Below are 21001 nucleotides of genomic sequence, written 5' to 3'. Positions count from 1 at the left end.
AACGTGTACTCGTATCGTAATATATCATAATAGTTGTGTTATACTAAGTATACAGGTAACTCGCTTACATTATATATATATATATATATATATATATATATATATATATATATATCCATAACAATAAAAAAAAAATACAGTTTTATATATACTTTTCTATAGCCTATAATATATGTATGTGTGTATGTGTATGCCCATGCAACGACTATCTTTGTATATTCTGCTGCAAGTTGGGCATACACACACACACACACACACACACATCTTGGATGCTGTGCACACAAAACTAAGCCACGAGTCTAAATATGCCTACGACACTTAAAAACTTACAAACTATGGACCAATCCAGTGACTATAATGCCTAAGACTATTCGCTACTCGCTACTCTCTACTCGCTAATCGCTAATCGCTATTGTAGTAGCCATCCGGAGGGCCACTCGTCTAAATGCAATGCTCACAAGGCCCGCAAAGAGCTAGTTAGAATTTACACAAAAAAAAAAAAAAAAAATTACAATTTAAAGATGAAAAAAAGTATATCCGGAATTACGTGTATAATTATTGATTAAAGACAAGTTTTTGTTCTTTTCTTTTTCTTTTTTTTTGGGTGGGGAAAGTTTTGGCTGTCTCAGTCCGAATACTTCTCTTTGAGATCCTTGCGCAGAATTTTGCCTGTCGGATTCTTGGGCACCTCATCGACAAAGATGACGCCGCCTTCGAGCTTCTTGTAGTGCGCCACACGCTCGGCCACATATTCGGCAATCTCTTCGGCCGTTGCCGTCTCGTTCTCGCGCAGGACGACAATGGCGCGCGGCGCCTCGCCGTTCAGCTCATGTGGAATGCCAAAGACGGCCGCCTCAAGGATCTTGGGATGATCGCGCAGCACAGCCTCTAGCTCAGCGGGCGGCACTTGGAAGCCCTTGACCTTGATCAGCTCCTTCATGCGATCCGTTATGTAAAAGTAGCCATCCTCATCGAAGAACGCCACATCGCCGGTACGCAGCCAGTTGCCCGGATAGAAGGTAACATCGTTGGCCTCCTTATTGTTGAGATAGCCGGACATCACCTGGGGCCCCCGCACGCACAGCTCGCCGGTGGTGCGAGCACCCACTCCCTTTCTATCGGTAGCATCGATTGGCACAATTTTCGCCTCGGTGCTGCCCGGCAATACGCCCGTAGACGCCAAACGTGTGTTGCCAATGGGCGTCATCAACACAACCGGTGATGCCTCCGTCATGCCGTAGCCCTGCATGAAACGCACGTTGGGGAATCTGTTTGCGAAACAAAGCAGACATCGATTTCAGTTCAATTTGATCCAACTTTCATTCCAACAACTAATGTCCACTGATAATGGGCAATTGGCATATGATTTCTTTTGAATTGAATTTCAAAATCTCCAAAGTTACTAGAACCCTTATAATTCACTGATTCAATATGGATCTACAAGGTGCATCAGCACATAACATCGAATCTACACAAAATCTGTTCTGTGAATACTACTTACAGCTTACACACTTATCATAATCGATAATTTGTTAATTTTATTAACAAACCTAACATCTCTGTCCGATCTTCTAGCTAATAACTAAACTATTAAGTGCTAAAATTGATAATACAAAAATTATTAGTCGTGTTTGATTTGCAGCTCAAATGAGAAGTACAAGCAATTGTCTAGCGCTTGCTATCCATACATATAATACAAACTGTCCATAACCCAACCCATGTGGGAAAATGATTCTTGTTCCTCAATATGTGTGGAGAGTGCCACGTCTAATTGGTCTATTCCAAATTTAGTCAAGAGGTTAACTGGAGGAGGTTTTACTCACTTCTTTAGGAAGCGTTCGACGTCATGCTGGCCAATTGGTGCAGCGCCGGACATGACGACGCGCAGCGATTTCGCCGTTTCCTGCGTCAGCTTCGGATGGTTGATCATAAATAGTGCTGCAGAACATATCGAGAAAGAGATAGAGATAGGGAGAGAGAGACAGTGAGAGAGAGAGAGAAGAAAAATGCTTGATAAGTGTTAATCGAGGAGTGTCGATGATGGTATCAATTTACTCACCGATGGGAGGCACCAGATTGAGAACACTGCCATTGTACGTATCCAGGGACTTGATAAAATCATCGGGCTTGAACGCTGGCATCGTCGCGATGCGGGCGCCCTGTCCCAGTTTGGACAGCATGATGACGGTGAGACCGTAGATGTGAAAGAAGGGCAGAACCGCTGGCAGCGTATCCTGGCGATCCAGCGAATTGATGGGCAACGCTTCCTGAATCTGTTCACAGTTAGAGCTCACATTGTTGTGGGTGAGAACAACGCCCTTGGGCAGACCCGTCGTGCCCGATGAGAAGGGCAGAAAGACCATATCATCGGCGGTGGTATCCTTGGGCGTGCGTAGCTCATCGTAACGCACATTCTCGGTGCTCATCACCTCGAAGAAATCAATGGCACCCGCCGGCAGTGCCTCATCCATTGTGCTGCGCACCACAGCGATGGGCATCTGCTTGCCGGCCAAGTTGCATGCCTCAAGCAGCGTCTGATACCGCTGGGCACTGCCCACCAAGAACTTGGCATTGCTGAATGTCAGCTGGCGCGCAATCTCATCTGAAATACAAATTTCACTTTGATTACCATACAATTTCTAAAGTCTACAAAGTCTACAGAATGTAAACGATGTACAATCAACATTCGTAAAGTATGTTGCGAATGTTACAAATTCATTAAAACCAAAGGCTATCTTTAATTGTAAATTCAACTTGGATTACGGATTACGTTCGTCTATAACGTGATAAGCGTGCTTGTTATATATGTGATAAGAACTGATTAGGCACAATTAAATGCTTAATTGTGTCAACTAATCCAAAGTTCAAGGGGAGAAACTCACCTGGCGTATAGATGGGATTGATTGTGGTCACTGTCAGACCAGCCTCGATGGCACCCAGGGCTGCAATCGGATACTCTGGCATATTTGGCAGGCAAACGGCCAGAACGTCGGGCTTGAACATCTTGAACTTGGTCTGCAGACGGACAGCAAACGCGGCACTCGCATCTCGCATCTGGGCGAACGTATATTGACGGTCCGTTATGACGCACACCTGCAACACATACAAAATACACCGATCGATAAGAAATGACATCAAATTGGATCTTGTAAATTTCACAATAAATTGAAGAGAAACAAAAACCATTTCAATCGAATCTTAATGGATTTTTTATGTTAGAAGCATAATAAAAAGCAGACTGTTTATATTTTGAGTTGAATAATTAATTAAACAACTATTCTTTCGGCAGATCAATCAATCCTATGGGAGCTTTAGGATATATCATTCCGATTTTATATGATTCTATATGATATAGTAATCTAATCTCAATGATTTTTGGTACAAATGGGCGAAGCATATCGGGTAAGTTTGATTAGAATAAGTTGTTAAACAAACAATCTGTATTTAACTTCAATCATATTTCAATAGATTATTCGAAGAGCAGCTATACAATATAATTATCTGGCTCGACTGGGTACATATATACATATATACATATATCTAAGGTTTCATAAAGATAACTTCCAAACTGCGTATTAGACAATTTTTATTTAATTTTAAATATACTTTTTTTTTTGATTAGATACGGTATATCTAGATGAATGCCTTTTAAAGATAATAGAAGCGACTTAGTTACCTAATTATATGTACATCTATTTGATAAGATCAAAATAGGTATGTATATATATATATATATATATATAGAATTTCACAAGTACTGATTACCTTAAATTCCCAAACATTATTTTAGCTTTACTAATTAAAATAGAAGCTTTTTAAATATTCTGCTAGACGTAACCGGATTACCTCATTCATAAAAAAGAAGACTGAACTAGATATGGGAGATTAATATTGCATACTTTTGCAGCTGTGTAAAATGAATAAAATTGTGTATATTCTACAAACAAATAAATGCGTTTATTAATCCTAAATAAACAAATATTGTAAACTGAGACACCGATAAGGAGAAAAGTCTTGAAAGTCTGATAATTCTCTCAAGATCTCAATGTTTTATTCATTTTGAGGACTCCCTAAAGTATGTAAACAGAACAAAACTGGGAAACTAATTTTCGAAGAGCTTCAACATGTTTTTTGTAATCATAGGTCATGGTCAAAAGCATATATTTCGGCTATATTGGATTACATGACTTACTATATATAGATATGTATATATAAAGGGAAGATTTCATAAATAAATAATGAGCTGCTTTAACTTTTTTGTACTTTGCTAATGAAAACAAATGACAAGTTTTCCGCGATAATCAATGAAAATGCGTGTAATACGATATTGGCGAGGAAGTGGAGAGCGTTGACCCCAAATGCTACAGCCAAGTAACGATATTGTTGTTATTGTTGTTGGCCAAGTTGAAGGCCATTGCGATTGGCCCTCGAAGTGGGGGTTAGACATACGTCAGAGCTAAGGGGGGCGGGGGCAATCCAATAAATATACTACGCTATTTGTATTTGCGCAGTTCAAATTGGCATTAATATGAGATCTCGAATTATAAATAAAATCAGATACACAAACACATATATTGTAAGATACAGAGGAAAACAAGCGAAAAAACTTGTTCAACTTGTTGAATTAAAAAAAAAAATCTAGTAAATTATACAAACACACAAAAAAAAAACTGAATAAATACATAAATGAGAGAAATACCAATTCAAAAAAAAAAAAAAAAGCCGCATTTGACACGTTTGTTGCGTTCCACTCGAGCCGCGCTGCCGGCCACTGATCAAAGTTCAGTGGGGCAAAGTACAAAGTCTGCAAAGTGATTGAAACGGGAGAGCCAGAGAGAGCCACACAGAGACATACTGCAAATTGAATTGCTCTCTTGCTCTCACTCTCTCTTGCTCTCTTTGTGCATATATGCTTGCTTGTGGCTGTGTGTATGTGTATGTGTGTGTCTTGTCTCTTTATGTTCTTGTGTGCGACGTTTGTTGACTTTTTCGTTAACCAAACTGCTCCAACACCGCAGAGCAACAAAATTGACGAGAGCGAGCCCCCGTCGTCGTTGTCGTCCCCTCCTTCCACACACCAGCAGACAACCATGTCCGAGGCCAGGCCCACGAAACAACAAAAATAGCATAAGCAAAGCGATCAAGCAAACCAAACAAAAACAAAAAGAGAGAAAAAAATGAGATGATTGGCCGACACTCGAAAATGGACAAAGGCGAAAGCAAAACAATCACAATTATTTATCTGCATATGTGTGTGTGTGCGTGTGTGTGTGTGTAAACATAAATGAATATATGATATGATGGCCTTTATCTACAATACAGATAATATTTGGCAATTAAAATCATATTATAATGACTCGGTTGACTGAGCAGCAACTGATAACGACTTAATTGATACTCTTCAAAATTCAAGCTAAGCACTCCAACTAATACTAACTAATTTACTCTATGCCACGCCTCTCCCCCCCCCCCCCCCCCACGACTAGATGACTAGAAAATACCCTGTAATGGATTAGCGATGCAAAATGTTCGTTAAGCGTGGTAAGTTGGCTGTTTTGACGCAAACGAATGTGCTAAATTGATAAGCAGGCAGCAAAAACCAAAAAAAAAAAATAAAATAAAATAGAATAATAAAAAAAAGATTTAGTACACATCATAATTTTAGACTTTGAATAGACGAGTACTATCTCTGAATAACCAACCAAAAACATTGTCGATTGTAAAACCGAATCAGCTTATGTATATATTTAACTCGGTATTATAGTCAAGCATTTCGTATAATTCACTCAGAAATATTGCTGATAACTTTGTCATAAAAACCACACACATAAATATATATATATATGTATGTAAATATATTATATGTAGGGGAATATACTTTGGTATTCACATAGTCTGCAGTGTAAAACAATTTTATGTAGTTGAATCCAAATGATAGCCACATGAAATTCGAATAGTTACAAGTCCCATGGCATCAGTGCAAACTGAATATATATATATATATATATACATATATATATTATACACTATATTTATACATGTATATTAGCACATGTCGCACTTTGCACCTGCATCGACATCCACACAAACAGTTCAGTCAAGTCAATATAACAAAAGTATACAGTTTCGCAATTAATTGCATTTAATTGCACTTAATAATAGGAGACTGGAGAATAGAGAATATGACAGCCCTCTGATTGCTATATTAGAACGATTAGATGGGGCAGAAACAATACAACAATACAACAAACAATATGGCAAAGCAACCCTTGACTAGGCTAATAAATTTCAATGAATAATATTTGCATGCTAATTTTTGTTCCAGCGAAAAGTGAAATTTAAACAATTTATTAGTGTCGGTATTGTTATTGTTGCACTCTACGCTTATAGGGTATTTAATTGCTTAGGTTAGGGGGTGGGTTGAGTGGTTGGGGGGCAGAGCTGCTTATGCAAGTGCAAAGTTTTCATGATGACGATGACTGCAGCGCCCCACGCGTCTATTTATAGAACTTTTGGTGAGCTTTTTCTTTCACTCGCTCTCTCTCTCTCTCTCGCACTTAAAATCTTTTCTGTGCCTTCCATGTCGAAATGCTTTGCATTTTTGATTTTGATTTTTTGGATTTTTTTTATTATTAAATATTTCTATTTGCATTTAGATTTGTATTTGTATTCATTTCACCATCCACTCTGCCATACTCCATTCGGCACATTGCTCTTCTTATCAGACTCGTAAAGCAATTTGATGCCAACGTTCACTCGACTTGAACTTGCTGCAATTGTCGCAAGGGCCCCTAGCAAAACATTGTCGAATTTTGAATACCTTTCCATAACAGTTGACTATAGAATTATAACGTGAATATTTCGTAATCAGGTGAAATATTCACAATCAAATATCAACTGTTATTCGCAAAGAATATACATTTTCAATTTATCAGTGGTAAGTAGCTGTATGTACAACTAACGATATTGATCTTGAATTATCTACAAAGGTATTTACTATTCATATTTCATACCGCTCTTATCAGACATTCGATAAGTTCACCAGTCTACATACAAGTGACCCAATTTTTTAAAAGACGCAACTGGTCTAGCTTATCGATACAATTCAGCCATCAAAAATTCCACACTAGCACTCGTGATTTAATTCCCACTCTCACTCACATAAATGCATGAGTGTGTCGATGTGTGTATTTATGCACATTTTATAGGGTAGAAAGAAGGTCAGTGCACATTTGCGAAAAGTGGCCGTCGCACACATACGCACACACATACACACGCACATACGTATATTGGCATAGGTTCAGGTTCAATAAACTGCCATAAGCAAACAAAATATTTACACACACACAGACACACATACATACAAACACACTTGCATACATACTTGCATACATGTGTATGCATACTCACTCGGCAGAAGACGCGATAAGCCGCTAGACGTTGTCACTTTGAAGGTGGATGTGTCTGTGTGTGTGTGGGGGGAGGGGGAGATTTCGTTTGATTTATTGAGTGGGAGCAAGTTCCACAGGATTTCCAGAAACTGCTTTCGATTGCAACGATACAACTGAATGCACATATACATATACATATACATATACATATGCATATGCATATACATATACATATACATATACATATACATATACATATACATATACATATACATATACATATACATATACATATACATATACATATACATATACATATACATATACATATACATATACATATACATATACATATACATATACATATACATATACATATACATATACATATACATATACATATACATATACATATACATATACATATACATATACGCCTACTTATTGTACTAATATATTAATAATAATATATTAATAATAATTCATACAAAATATTTCAACAATTTTTTTCTTTTATTTTAGATTACCCAAAATATAAACATCTTTAGAGTTATAATCTCCTATCAATCAGTCAAGTTATATATTGCATATATATTTTTTTTGTTTTTTAAGCACTCACCGCTGCCGTGTTGTTCTCCCACTTCTTGAAGTCGCGCCAGACGTACTCGTGCAGTGGCAAATTCGGCACTTGGATGGAATCGTAGGGCGATGTTTTGTAAAAGCCATCGTCGGCGTTGTAATGCAGAAACTTGTCTCTGTCATTGATGCTTTGAGCACGCTCAGCGTTCGCCGTGTTGTGCTGACGCCGATTCGTTGTTATGCTGCGAACGGTTGCACCTCCAAATGCGTTGGCAACGCTGCGCAGGCGCAGCATTTGTGCAGCGGCAGCAACTGGATACATTTTATTCATTGACTAAAGACAATCACACACTCTCTCTCTTTCTCTCACTCGTGATTAGGAATTGGAATTAGCAAGAGTTGTTTTATTTCTTTGCTGAATGCTTTCAATGCTAACTTTTGTTGGCTGGCTGGCGCACACGTCTGTTGCTTTGGAGTGGTGAGGCACGACTGCCAGTTGGCGTCGCAGCGCAAACGTTGCCGGCTCACCAAACACACCGATCGCGTGCGTTGGCGTTGGCTGTTGTAGTTGTTGTTGTCGCTTCTCCCTCTCTTCTCTGTTCGTTTTTGTTCGCCTACGCGTTGATATTGTTGTTGTATATATTCTCAGCGTATGTGGTTGCTCTTGTGGTCTCTCGCTCTCTTCTGTCCAATGACGCTTACGCTCTCGCCAGGCACATCTGTAACTGTAAATTATATGTAAGTGATGCAATTGTATGTTTATATTTATCTTAGCATCTGCATCATGTGTGTGTGTGTTTGTGTAAGTGTGTGAATTTATACTCAATATTCATGCACAAACACATGCACGTGCATCGACTTCGTTGCAGTCGACATTCAGCGATTGATAAAACTGCGACCTTTGGGATTTTCGTTCTGAACACACACACACATTCGTTTTAATCTATACACTTTAAATGCATTTGTTGTACGACAATTGTAATACTCTGTAATTCGGTGAACAGCATAAGAAAGCTCTTAAGTCCTTTTGTAAACTATGGTAATTAAAAACTATCTTATCGCAATAATCATTTCCAGCGCAATAAATCATTTCCAGCTTTTTTCCAGTTTTTTTCTTCAACTTTTTTTTGTTATTGTTTTGGCACTTATAAATATACATTTGTAGATGAAGGCTGTGGATAATATTATTCTGTGATAACTCCAAAGCTCTGCGAATTGCTAACACTTTTTTTTAAAAATACTTTTTTTTCTATTTTTACTACAAATTTGCTATATTTAGTTTCGAGCATGGGCTTTTTTTATTAATGAAAACACCAAAATAATGTAATTTGTCTTCCAATGGAATATCTGCTATTCGTTGGAACCCATAACCAACTGACATTAATCAGTGTTTGCAATCCTAGAAATAAAACAACAAGAAGAAGAGACAGGCAAGTGACCTGTCACAATCGGAAGCTTTGAGCGTGTCTTTGAGTAACAAACATATGCATACACATGTATAACTGTAAATACATTTTGTTTTTTTTTATTTGATTGTATAAAGAAAAAAAAATTCTGTTTGCCAGACACATTAACCGCCCATTTCGGACATATGTGCATGACATGTGTATGGCTTATCATTAATTACCTTTACATAAAAATTATTGTAAAAATTACATCTATTATCGTAGCACACACACACACACACACATATATATTTAAGTATATATATATATTTAAGTATATATTTAAGTATATATATATATATATATATATATATATATATAGAAATATATATATATGATTATAAGTATGTACGTCGAAAGTTGAAAAGAAAACAGCTACAATCAGCAACTGATACTTGGATTATGGGCGCAAAGTCCTAAGTGAAAAAAACCCAAATGGATCGTGGATTTTATCAACAACATTTAAATGCCAGTTGTGTGTGTATGTGTGTGTGTGTGTATACTTTATTCTTGTATTGTAGCTCAAGGCCAGTTTTTCGACCCACACACATACACATGCATTCCAATCGTTCGTTTTGCATTCGGTTTGTTTTGCTTTTGCTGTTTGTCTTTTGCTCTTCTTTGGAGTTTCAATGCAGATCTTGTTTCAATGCACTTTTTCGAAATGAGCTTTTGGACATTGTGTTCAGCTTTGCCACAATGCTATCAGAGAACTATTATACATTTCTGTATAGTCAAAAATATCAATAAAAAAGTTGAACATGTAAACTAAATAACAATAATAATCATAATAATAGATAAAGAAAAGGTTTACAAAAAAAAAAATGCAAAATGCCTATTCTCCTTACGGGTAGCTTTTATTTCGAAGCAAAGAATGTAAACCGCTATGTCCACATATGTATAAATTGATAAAGGGATTTTTTATTTGTCCGTGACGTCTATCGAAAAATCTTTTTGATAAGAAATATTTATTTATACATTCGTAAATTTATATGACTCAATGCTGAACATTAGTATTTATAAAAAAAAAGGAAAATAGATAAAGAAGAGAAAGCTACGTATATGACGAATAAATGAGTGTGAAACATTTTATTATTTAGTTATTTATGTACTTATGTACTTAACAGTCCAAAGGGGCAAAAATGTTTTCAAATTTACTGAAATTGAATTAAATTTATGGCGCATTGAATTTGATTACTAATGTGCTAGTACAAATGAAAGTTAATATAATGTTTGAGCAATTCGCAGATTTGTGGAATAATCTCGTTCATGAAAAATAAACAGAAACACAGAAAGCAAGCCGAACAGGATCTTTTAGGGTTCAACTCGATAATAATTGCAGTTCAGTTCAGTGGACTGAGTGCTCAGCATGTGCTCTTAAGCACAAATTCTCTCACTCTCTGGAACATATATTCATTTTTTTTTTTTTTTTTTTGGTGAGTTCGCGTTGTTGCATTGCCATTGGCCGTTGTTTACTTTCTTGTTGCGCTCAAAGTGTCTGGTGAACTTTGGACTCAGCATCGACGCCACCGTCGCCGTCTTCGTTAAATTTGTTAAGTGTCTCCCGCTTTCAAAGCGTCGCAGTCACAGTCACAGCAGCAGCAGCAGCCACACAAAAATACGTAAATAGTTATGCCAAGCAAACCAGTTTAACATATGTGTGTTGTTGTTGTTGTTGTTGTTTTGCACTGGTTAGGTTTTATTTTGTGCTTTACCTGTGGACTGCAACTTGTTCACTGCGCATTCGTGCTTTATTTTTAACTTTTACTTTTATTGGATTGGTTGCTGCTCCCCTTAACCTTAAGTGTTGAGTTGTCGATCAATTAGTGTTGAGTACTAATCAATTGTAATTTACAAAGTATCACTTGGTGTTTTGTATATATATACATATGTATAAGCTAATAATAGCCGGAGGTTTTTCTTATCACGTTAATCGTTAATCGATAAAAGATAATCGCTTTACGGCCGTAAGATGCGTGCCTGCGTTTTGGGCAGCGTGCGACTGTCAACTGCTGCGTCTTCACGTTTACATTTATGCGTAGTTTGGGGTTAGTCTGTTTTTGTGCGCGTTTTGCCTGGAATTGTGGTTGGGGTTGGGGTAAGGGTAGGTATTTGTTTTACAGTGGACTGTGCAACCCCATAAGGCCCTTAAAACCCAAACCGCTCAAGACGTACGCAGGCGCCAGATTTGGGAAACAAGCGACAGGTGGAGCTGAGTGAAAAGCTTGCCAAAGCTCTAGCGGGTTTGTGAGCTGAGCAAAGCTCAAACATTTTCTCGTATTGCAAAAGCCGGACTTGTGCTTGAGCTTGAGTTAGAGCTTTTCTGCGTTCAGCTGTTCAGCTGCCATAAGTCTACATTGAAAGAGTGAAAGCCATCTCGAGAGAGAGAGAGAGAGAGAGAGAGAGAAAGAGAGAGAAAGAGAGAGAAAGGGAGAGAGAGCGAGTGAGTGCTCGACGCCGCTTGAGTTCGTATCGAGCTCGTAGTCTACTTTTAGGTGCGTAGCCGCGCGCAACATACACAACGACTGGGCGCCTCCAGCGAAGCGTTGCCCAAAAAAAGCATAACTTGTGTGCCGTGCCACTAATTCTTGGTTTTCTTTATTTTTTTTGTAAATTTTTTTTACAATAAATACATATTTATAAAATCAAGAAAAACATAAGAGAAAAATACCAAACAAATTAACGAAAGCCATCGATAAACAAAGAAAAAAGTGTAGCACAGAACGCGGCGCGTGGGAGAAATGGGACTCGAAGCTTGCAACCTGGGCCGCAAGTCGAAGTCCTAGTCTAAAAGTCGGCAATTGTTGCATATAGCGAAGCGTTTGCCCAATTCCCGTTACATGTCTAATTCCTCTCTCCTCTGTGGTTGTTTTTTTTTTTTTCTGTGGCAACTATACTACGTACACACATGTTCACAAATATATATATATACTTACATATCTACGTATGTATTAATATCTATGTCTATTTTTTTTACTTCCCCTCTACTTTAAAAAAAAAACAACAACAACAATGTGCAGTGCACAAAAAAGTGAAGTGATTAAAAGTAATCAAAATTAATAAATAAAAAAAGGAAAAATAAAGCATCGGCAGCAAAACACCGAGAACACAACAAAAAAATAAGTAAAGAAGCAAAGCAAAGGAGCTCGAGAAAAAAAAAACGGAATACATTATTATTATCCGCATAAAAGCAATCAAAAAAGTAACAGCAACAAAAGGTAATCACTAAAGAGCCATTGCCGCCAACTTCCCACCTCCCCCCTCCACCACATTCCTCTCTCGCTCTCTCTCTGTCTCCCTGTCTCTGTCTGGTGCTTACACTTTCGCGTGTACTTCATGTATTGTGTAATGAAGTTGAGTTTGCCTGCTGTTTCAGCTTCTTCTTCAGAAATTTTTTTTTTTTTTTTTGAGGACGCCGACGTCGTCAACGACGCCAAACGGAATGTGCGAAAGTTAGACACACGCGTCTACATGTGTGTATGTGGGTGGTGGTGGGAGGGTTTACGCACTTAACGAAAGAGAGAGCGACATAAACACACTTGTAATTGCTGTCTTGGAGAGTTGTTGTTGTTGTTGTGTTTACTGCTGCTGAGAGCGTTGCTATGCAGAATGTTCGAACAGCAACAAAGCAAAAACTTTGACTATTTGATGTGTTTGTTGTTTTTGTTGGGAGCCGAAATGTGTGTCAGTTGTTGTTAAGGCACTAACACAATGTCAATTTCAACACACCCCCCCCCCCCCCTACGTTGCTCTTTTCACAAAAGAAAAACAAGAAGCAGGACAACAATTGGTCGCCTCTTTTTCAAGTGCAGCCTAAAAGTGTGCAGCAGAAAAAAAACTAAGAAGAGAGCACAATGCTCTGCTGCGGTTGCATAAGTGTCATCCTCACACACACACACACACACACACACACACAGAACGCGTACAGTTTGAGAGGAACTGTTATTGTTGGTGTACGAAACGCGCCAATGCTTAAAGTTACGGAAGGGTTAACAGCAACAACAACAACAATGAACAGAGTATGATGAAGAGAAGAAGAAGAAGCTGAGCTGCCAGGCAAATAAAGACAGCGACGTTGACGCTGAAGCTGAAGATGAAGCTGACAGCGCTGCCAGCCTGACTGGGCGAAATACAACGTCACATAAATACAGCCAGCTCGTTAGCATGTGTGTGTGTGTCTGTGTGTGCGGTTGGCGAAATGAGGGAATAATAAAACAGGAAACTTCAACAGAAAACAGAAAACTACTTAAATATTTAAACCAATTGCGCAAAAAGTGGAGAAAGTGTCACAAACACACTGACAAAATCAAATAATAAAATAAGAGAAAAACAAAGAGTAGAAGCCAAATGACAGGCGAATCTATTGGCGTGTGTACAACAACAATAACAGCAAACAAACATTGGAGGCGGAGTTGGATGTGTGTTGGTTGTCTTCTTTTTCTGCTCTTTTTGCTGTTAACGAATAAAATAAATGAAATACACAAAAAACTCTGACAGCAGCGACATTGTTGTTGTTCTTGTTGGTATCTTTTTTAGCATACATTTTTTATGTAGTCTGCTTGTGGGCCGCAATGCAAAAATTTCCACGTTTTTTGTTCGTCATTTTTTGCATTTATATGCTCCGTACAAGTGTGTTCGGCAGGCTATATTTTGTGAGCCAAGAAAGGCATTTATATGGTAATAATTTATGGTGTTTTAAATAGCTTCAGCAGTCTTACGCAAATTTAATAAATATCCATTTTTTAAGATCTGTGTGTACCAAATAATAATAGATATAACTCAATTTCCTTATAATAATAAATACCCAAATTGATCACAAATAGCACTATTTTCAAAATGCTACCAAAAAAAATATCGATCAAAATTTTACTCAATTAAATATACTTTATTTTTTCAGAAACATTTTATTTTATTTTTATTTTTTTTTCTTATGTGATTTGTCTTTTGATCGATTGCTTTGCATATTTAAACAAATTACAGAATTTGAGACTTGGACACGTTTTTAGATTTTATTTTATTTTATTTAATTTTTTATTTTTATGATGCTATTATGAACAATTCTTCCTCCTTTCCTCGCCAGCCTTATTCTGAGATAAAAACATTGAATTGAGATGCTGACTTGAGGAAGCTTAAATGAATAAGCAGGGTATTACCCAGTGAAGTCCAATCGCAATTTACTTAATTTCTCTGCATATTTAATATGACAAATCGTTAATGTGATTTGTGTGCGTGTGTGTGTGTGTGTGTGTGTGCGTGTGTGTTGGCGACAGTTGTTGTGGCTAATGAAGTGTAGACCACGCTTACTGCTTGACTAACTCGACTAGATCCTAAGCTCTCTCTCTCTCTCTCTCTCGCTCTCGCTCTCTTTGTAATTCTCACTCTCTCTTTGGAGAGACTCTGTGTGAAACATGTTTATTTATTGTTGCATAACAAGCAAAGTCAAATCAAAAGTCCATGCGTAGACCCATCACATTTGCACTCGTAGTCGAGTCAAAAAGCAAAGCCAATCAATCAGTTTGGTCCCAGATTTCTTGGGCTTGGGGCAGGCAGCAGCTGCATGGCTACAGGCTGCCTGTGCAGTGGGAAGGGGGCGGGGTTGGGTGTAGATGAAAGGGGAAGTCTCTGTGAAATTCGCTTGTGCATTCATCTATGATGACTGCGAGAAATGTACAGAATTGAGTTACAACTTGCCACATAAGCACACACACAGTGACAAAAAAGGAGGTGGGTGGTGGGCAGGGGGGCTGGAGGGTAGATTCGGGTAATTTTCGGTTGAATGTGAAAAGAGTGTAAATCCACACATTGCCCTAATTAAATAGATTTAACGAGCTCTGCCAATGACTCTTAGTAAGTTAGACAGTTGCGAGCTCAGTTTGAGCAGCACTGCGGTTTCTTGTTGCTGCTTCAAAGTCATTTAACATGTTTCATTAGACATAAATGTATATTTTTAATAAATGTAGAATCGATCAATATTATATATTATAATATGCAACAATTCAATATTAATATTATTATTTTATTATCATTGTTAATGTTATTGCAATTGTTTTGCATAAAAATATTATTATTTATCTTCTTTTTTTTCTTTGTGCACTCGAATTAAATATGTTAATAAAATAAAATGAATTTCACAGATATTCGCAGAGCAGAATATTTATGGACAACTGTCCGTGCTTCAATTTCATTTAAAAATTTCTCACGTGCACAAACAATTTTAATGCAATTTCTCCGAAAGTGAATTTATTAAAACTGTGCAAAACAAAATTGTAAATATTATATGTGCACATACACATACACATACATATATATATATATATATATATATATATATATAGATACATGTTTATATTTGAACTGAGCGCAGTTAAGCCAAAGCCAAAGCGAAAGCCAAAGCTGAAACTGAAGCTGAAAAAAGGCATTTATGAATTTTGTACAATATCTGTTCGTATGCATAAATTGAGTTAAGCTTCAAATGATTGAGGTTTATTTTAAACTGCACAAGTCGAACAACAACAACCAATTTGTGGCCAAATAGGCATAATGAAATTGACCAAACGAGTAATATATATATAAGGCATAAATATTCTCGATTTAATGCACAGCCTTCAAATTTCGAAGAGAAACTAGAAACACAAACTATGGCAAAATCTGCTCATAAATTAATATTTAACTATCTAAAATTATGAGATACACATTTGCTATTGGCAATGCATCTAGACTCATTATCCCATCATTAGATTTGCTTTGGAGAACTTTAATTGTTAATTATAATACAATAAAATAAATATTATCGACTGCGATTGAAGTGTGTGTTTGTCAAGAAGATGACTGCATCAAGTCTAAGTTTAGCTTTGGGCGAGCAAAGTTGATACAAATGTGGAATTGAAAACAGAGCCGCCCCAGTTTTGAATAACTTATGCGTTGTGCATAATGTATAAGGTCTGTACATGTTTGGTGCCCCATCAAATACCAGTAATCTAGTAGGCAAACAAAAAAACATTAAATACAAATGTGTAAGTCAAAAAAAAAAAAATTAGATATATATCTGCACATTTATAAATAACCACAAATATATATATATATATATATATATAAATATATGATAATCTACTCAATAATATATATAAACTATATACTTATATAGATGTGTGTAGTTTCAGGGCGTATATTTGCCGCTGTGGCATGTGGAGAATATATTTTTCGGTCAATACACAATTGTCACGTGTCGCGTTCTGTTGTTGGCCATCTTTTTGCGCAAGTAGACCGCAAACAAATCAATTACCAACCTTCTTTTACACCAGACCACAATCCACACACCCCCCCCCCCCACACACACACCCCCACAGCCCCCACCCTCGGCGGCACCACGTCAGCCACCGCAAAGAATGTGGCAGGTTTGCCATATCCGTCGGCCATATTGGAAGGCCATGTGCCTTCCGCTTCCGCAGCGGTCAACTGCTGGTGCTGGGGACTGCTTCCTGCTTCCAGGCTTAACTCTTCTATGTCTCCATTTCCATTTCCATTTCCATCTCTCTTTCTCTTTCTCATCATCTGCCCCTTGCGCCTTGCCCCTTCCAGCCTATAGTTCTTGTTTTGGCTGCAATCGCACCAGCAGCAATATTTGCAAATTGTGCAGGCCTAGGAGAAGGGCGGGGAGGTGGGCACTGACCACCTGCTGACCTCCATCGTTATTTTCTTTTTCTATTTTTTTTTTGTTTTTGGGCATATCCTGTCCTTGTCCTCGTTGACCTTGTGTCAACTGCTGCCGCTGAAGATATCATCGCTTCTGTCGGCTGTGTCTCAAAATAAGTTTATTAACAGTCTAATGCCCGCTGCCACCCAATGCCACCCACTGCACCTCTCGATGGCGGAATTTTATAGCCCCCTAGCGGCAGCAGCACATGTTTATAGATCGACAGCGCTTACCAAACCCAGCGGCAACAGTTTGAGCAGCGCTCTTTGACGGACTATGCAACAAATGAGCACTTTTTTTTTTTGGAACAACAACAACAACAACAATGACAAAGCAAAACTAAATGCAAACTTTAAATAATTCAATTTTAATTTAGTTCTATCTATATATATATATATATCTTTTGTGCAAGTCACGAACATAGAAATATATTCAAAAGAGAGACGAATGCAGAATGCAAAACCAAAACCAGCAGACTTATCTAATTTCTTATCTAATTTAATGTGGAATTGAAAAAATCCAACAAATCGCACTGAACACGAAAAGTGTCAATTTTGCCCATGGTGCGTTGTCGCCGCTGAGTCGCCGATTGTGGCCGTAGCATACTTTTCAGCGCCGCTTGGTCAAGCACGTGCGCAATATGTAAATTTTTATTCGGGACTTTGCTTTTTGCTCTTTTATTTGTATATTTTATATATTTGTATACACATATATATATATATACATATATATATATATATATTTGTATATATATATTTGTATATATTCTTTTTCTTTTGCTTGATGTTGGTTTTATGTAAATGCGTAGTGTGTTTTGTGTGTGTGTGTGTGTGTGTGTTGCTGCCTAAGCAGCTTGTACGCTCACATGCGCTCGCTTGCTCATTGCTTTTAATAGCCAACAACACGCCACGCATTAATTTATGACTTTGCCCGGCACTGTTCTTGTTGTTGTTGTTGTTGTTGTTGTTCATGTTCTTGTTCGTGGGGAAGGAGGCGGGGTAAGGATGTGGCACTGTGTGTGTGTGTGTGTGTGTGTGTGTGAGTGTTTAGGGATGTAAAGCTTTTAAGAGACTCTGCGAAGGCAAAAAGCAAACGCTTTGCGTGGCAGTATAATTAAAAATTAAAGCACTCGCATTTGGCTCGTGAGCAAGCAGTGCTTGCCAAACTGTTGACGCCAGCAAGTCGTCTGCCTAAAAGTCGCAGCATACTTTTCGGCTGGCGCTGTAAAACTATTACACTCTCATTGTTGCTATTGTTCAACGGTTTGCTTGTATTTCTTGTTTCCTTGCTTGCTCTGCGGTATACATATATATATATATATATTTGTTTTTTTTTTCGTCTTTTAGCGACGGCGCGTCAGAGGGGCTAGGGTGGGGGTGTGAAGGGTGTGAGTATGGTTTTTGTTTCCTTATGCCTTTTTCGTTGCGTTGTTTTTGTTGCCAGCAATTTGTCGTTTGCTCGTATTTGCCTTGCTTTGGCCTATTGTTTGCCTTGTCTATATGTGTGCGCATGTGTGTGTGTGTGTGTTTGCTTACTTTGTCAATATTTTTTGGCGTGAGCCTTTGCTTTTAGCCACATGACAAGTAAATATGGCAGCTCCACTATAAAACAAAGCACATTTTGCCCAGTTGATGTCGCCGTCTCAGCTTCAGCTTCTGATTCTGTTTCTGATTCTGTTTCTGATTGTGATTGTGATTCTAGTTCAGCAACAAGATAAAGTGCTGAACTTTTTCTAGCGTTCTCCATGAGAGCTCTGCTCGAGGGTATTATAATTTTGACCTCATATGTATGCACACACACACTCATCCGTAGTCGGATGTCGGATGTTTATTTGTTTGATTTAAAATTTGAAATAAACAATAAAATAAATAAGCAAATATTTTGTATGAATAATAATTTGGATAACAGCTTATCGATTAAAGGGAACCCCTATAAACATATCATATCCAATTGACTTAGCCAAGCTGAATATTATCAGCTATTTACTATCATGGTCACAATCGAATATTGAATTGTATTTGAATTGGTGTGTGTGAGTTGTGCAAGAGTGCAAGAGTATTTCATTTTCAGTACTTCCTTTTGCTGTTTTCCTTTCGGGTTTTTTGCTGGCTGCTGCTTTTATTTTGTTGTCGCGTCGCGCAATCGAAAAAGTTTTTATGACACAATTTTGGATTGTGTTGTTATTTGCTGCTGCTGCTGCTGCTGCTGCTTCGTCTTCTTCTTCTGTTTCTTCTGCTTCTTCTTGTCGCTGCTTGGCACACTTTCGATTTTCGATTTGGTATCTGGTTTTGGGGTTTCGGGTTGCCGTCCAACCGGACGGACAGACAAACTGACTCACAATCGCGCCGTTCGAACTTTGGAGCTGTCCTTTTGCTCAAGCACAAAAAAAGGAACAAAAAAAAACCAAAAAAAAAACATTGATTGTTTGAGCGCCAGGAGGGGAGCGGCTTGGAGTAGGCGAACCACCCATTTGGCTGCTGTGTGTGTGTGTGTGGTTGTGTGTGCGACTGCTATTTTTAGCTGCCCCATTGGGGCGTCAAAACTGGGGCGTCGAGTGTGGGCGTGGCCGGCGAAGCAGCACAAGGATACGAAATATGTCGTTGGGGCCTCCATGCAAAGAAGTTGCACGCCAAAGAAACGCCAAGTCATGCGGCAACTTGGCCAGCCGGCAACGGTTTGGGGGGGTTTTTCCTCTTTTACTTTTTTTTTTCTCTCTGTTTTTTTTTTTTGGGTCTGTGCAGTGTTTAGACAGTGCAAGCGAAAAACGACGTTTTGCAATTTCGCGTTGCAGCAACGCGAACCAATTCAAAAAAGAAAACACAACTCAAGAGAAAATTATGTGTTGCATACTTACGTGCACGCCGCACTGACCTTGCGTGTGCTGCAGACCGTGCCGCGGGCAGGGCAGGGGCGGGCCACGGCCGTTGCCGGTTCTGAGGTGTAAAATGAAAAACTTGGCCAGGTGTACGTCAGTCGCTGTGTGTCTGTGTGTCCGTGTGTGTGTGTGTGTGTCCGTGTGTGTGTGTGTGTGTGTGTTTTCCCATATATTTTATTGTTGTGCACGTTTTGGGCACAGCTCTAATTGGATAGGGAGAGACGCTGGGCGCCGGGCCCTGGGCCACATGCGAATCGATAAGAAGAATCGGAGGGTTCGGGTTGGGCAAAGCTGCGCATTGAATTTAGCTGCAACATTGCCGGGTGCAATGAAGCGAACAGCGAACCCAAAAGCTGATAAGCCGCCGCAACAATCAAATCAAATCAACTTACATCAAGTCAAATCACGTTCCCACCCATTATGGCATGTGCTATGTGAACTAACCCTAACCCAGCCCCAAAATGGTCAGTTCCACTTGGTTGCCGTTGACTCTAACTTACAAAAAAAAAAAAAAAAAAAACAGCCGAAAAAAGCCGAAAAAAGCCACTCTTGACTGATTTGTGAGTCGCTTAAGGAGCTGCGGATGAAATGAATAAGCATGTGATTGATTCCATTGTGCGTGCCCGAATGTGTGACATACTAAGCGTTTAATGGCCTAGAGAACCGAATATACATATTTCTGCACTCACACACACACACACACACACAATCACACATACGCAGACATTTATACGACGAGTACAGCCTTCATTACTGCGAAACTTGTGGCAGGTCCCTTGGCGAGAATTAATCTTGTATTGTAATCGATAGCTCGCTGGGCAAATATTGGCCCCTTCAATTCAGTTTGAGTATTTATCTTACAAACCTTTGCTGTTTATCAGTAGTAAAATTATAGCTGTTAGTATCGATATAGATCGATGTCTGGCAATTAATCGATACTAAGTAGAAGTAGAATAATTTCATTTCACTTTGTTCATGATCGAAGTTCTATTTTGCCATGGAATTTGATTGATTTCTA

General features: G+C 38.4%; 2 protein-coding genes across 2 annotated transcripts; both read right to left on the bottom strand.

Moving 5' to 3' along the window:
• Positions 1-166: 166 nt before the first annotated feature.
• On the bottom strand, positions 167-8456 carry LOC6565259 (4-coumarate--CoA ligase 3). Its single transcript, XM_001991596.3, has 5 exons — positions 8011-8456; positions 2883-3093; positions 2060-2602; positions 1824-1938; positions 167-1268 (listed from the first exon to the last, which is right to left on the bottom strand). The coding sequence occupies exons 1-5, from the start codon at positions 8299-8301 to the stop codon at positions 626-628; spliced, it is 1803 nt and encodes a 600-aa protein (XP_001991632.2). The 5' UTR covers positions 8302-8456; the 3' UTR covers positions 167-625.
• Positions 8347-11184, bottom strand: LOC116805567. Its single transcript, XM_032738160.2, has 2 exons — positions 11131-11184; positions 8347-8695 (listed from the first exon to the last, which is right to left on the bottom strand). The coding sequence occupies exons 1-2, from the start codon at positions 11157-11159 to the stop codon at positions 8347-8349; spliced, it is 378 nt and encodes a 125-aa protein (XP_032594051.1). The 5' UTR covers positions 11160-11184.
• Between the last annotated feature and the right edge of the window lie 9817 nt (positions 11185-21001).

The sequence above is a fragment of the Drosophila grimshawi genome, unplaced genomic scaffold, assembly GCF_018153295.1.
Source record: "Drosophila grimshawi isolate 15287-2541.00 unplaced genomic scaffold, ASM1815329v1 contig_848, whole genome shotgun sequence".
In the NCBI taxonomy this organism is placed as follows: domain Eukaryota; kingdom Metazoa; phylum Arthropoda; class Insecta; order Diptera; family Drosophilidae; genus Drosophila; species Drosophila grimshawi.
This window is presented reverse-complemented; position numbering and strand designations above follow the sequence as displayed.

Excerpts from the sequence above, each read along its gene's own strand:
- LOC6565259 (XM_001991596.3), bottom strand. The coding sequence starts at position 8,301 with ATGAATAAAATGTATCCAGTTGCTGCCGCTGCACAAATGCTGCGCCTG. Across the intron at positions 2,603-2,882 it reads CAATCCCATCTATACGCCAG|ATGAGATTGCGCGCCAGCTG; the intron begins GTGAGTTTCTCC and ends TTTGTATTTCAG. Across the intron at positions 1,269-1,823 it reads GTCGAACGCTTCCTAAAGAA|ATTCCCCAACGTGCGTTTCA; the intron begins GTGAGTAAAACC and ends TTTCGCAAACAG.
- LOC116805567 (XM_032738160.2), bottom strand. The coding sequence starts at position 11,159 with ATGCGCAGTGAACAAGTTGCAGTCCACAG. Across the intron at positions 8,696-11,130 it reads GAACAAGTTGCAGTCCACAG|TTACAGATGTGCCTGGCGAG; the intron begins GTAAAGCACAAA and ends TATAATTTACAG.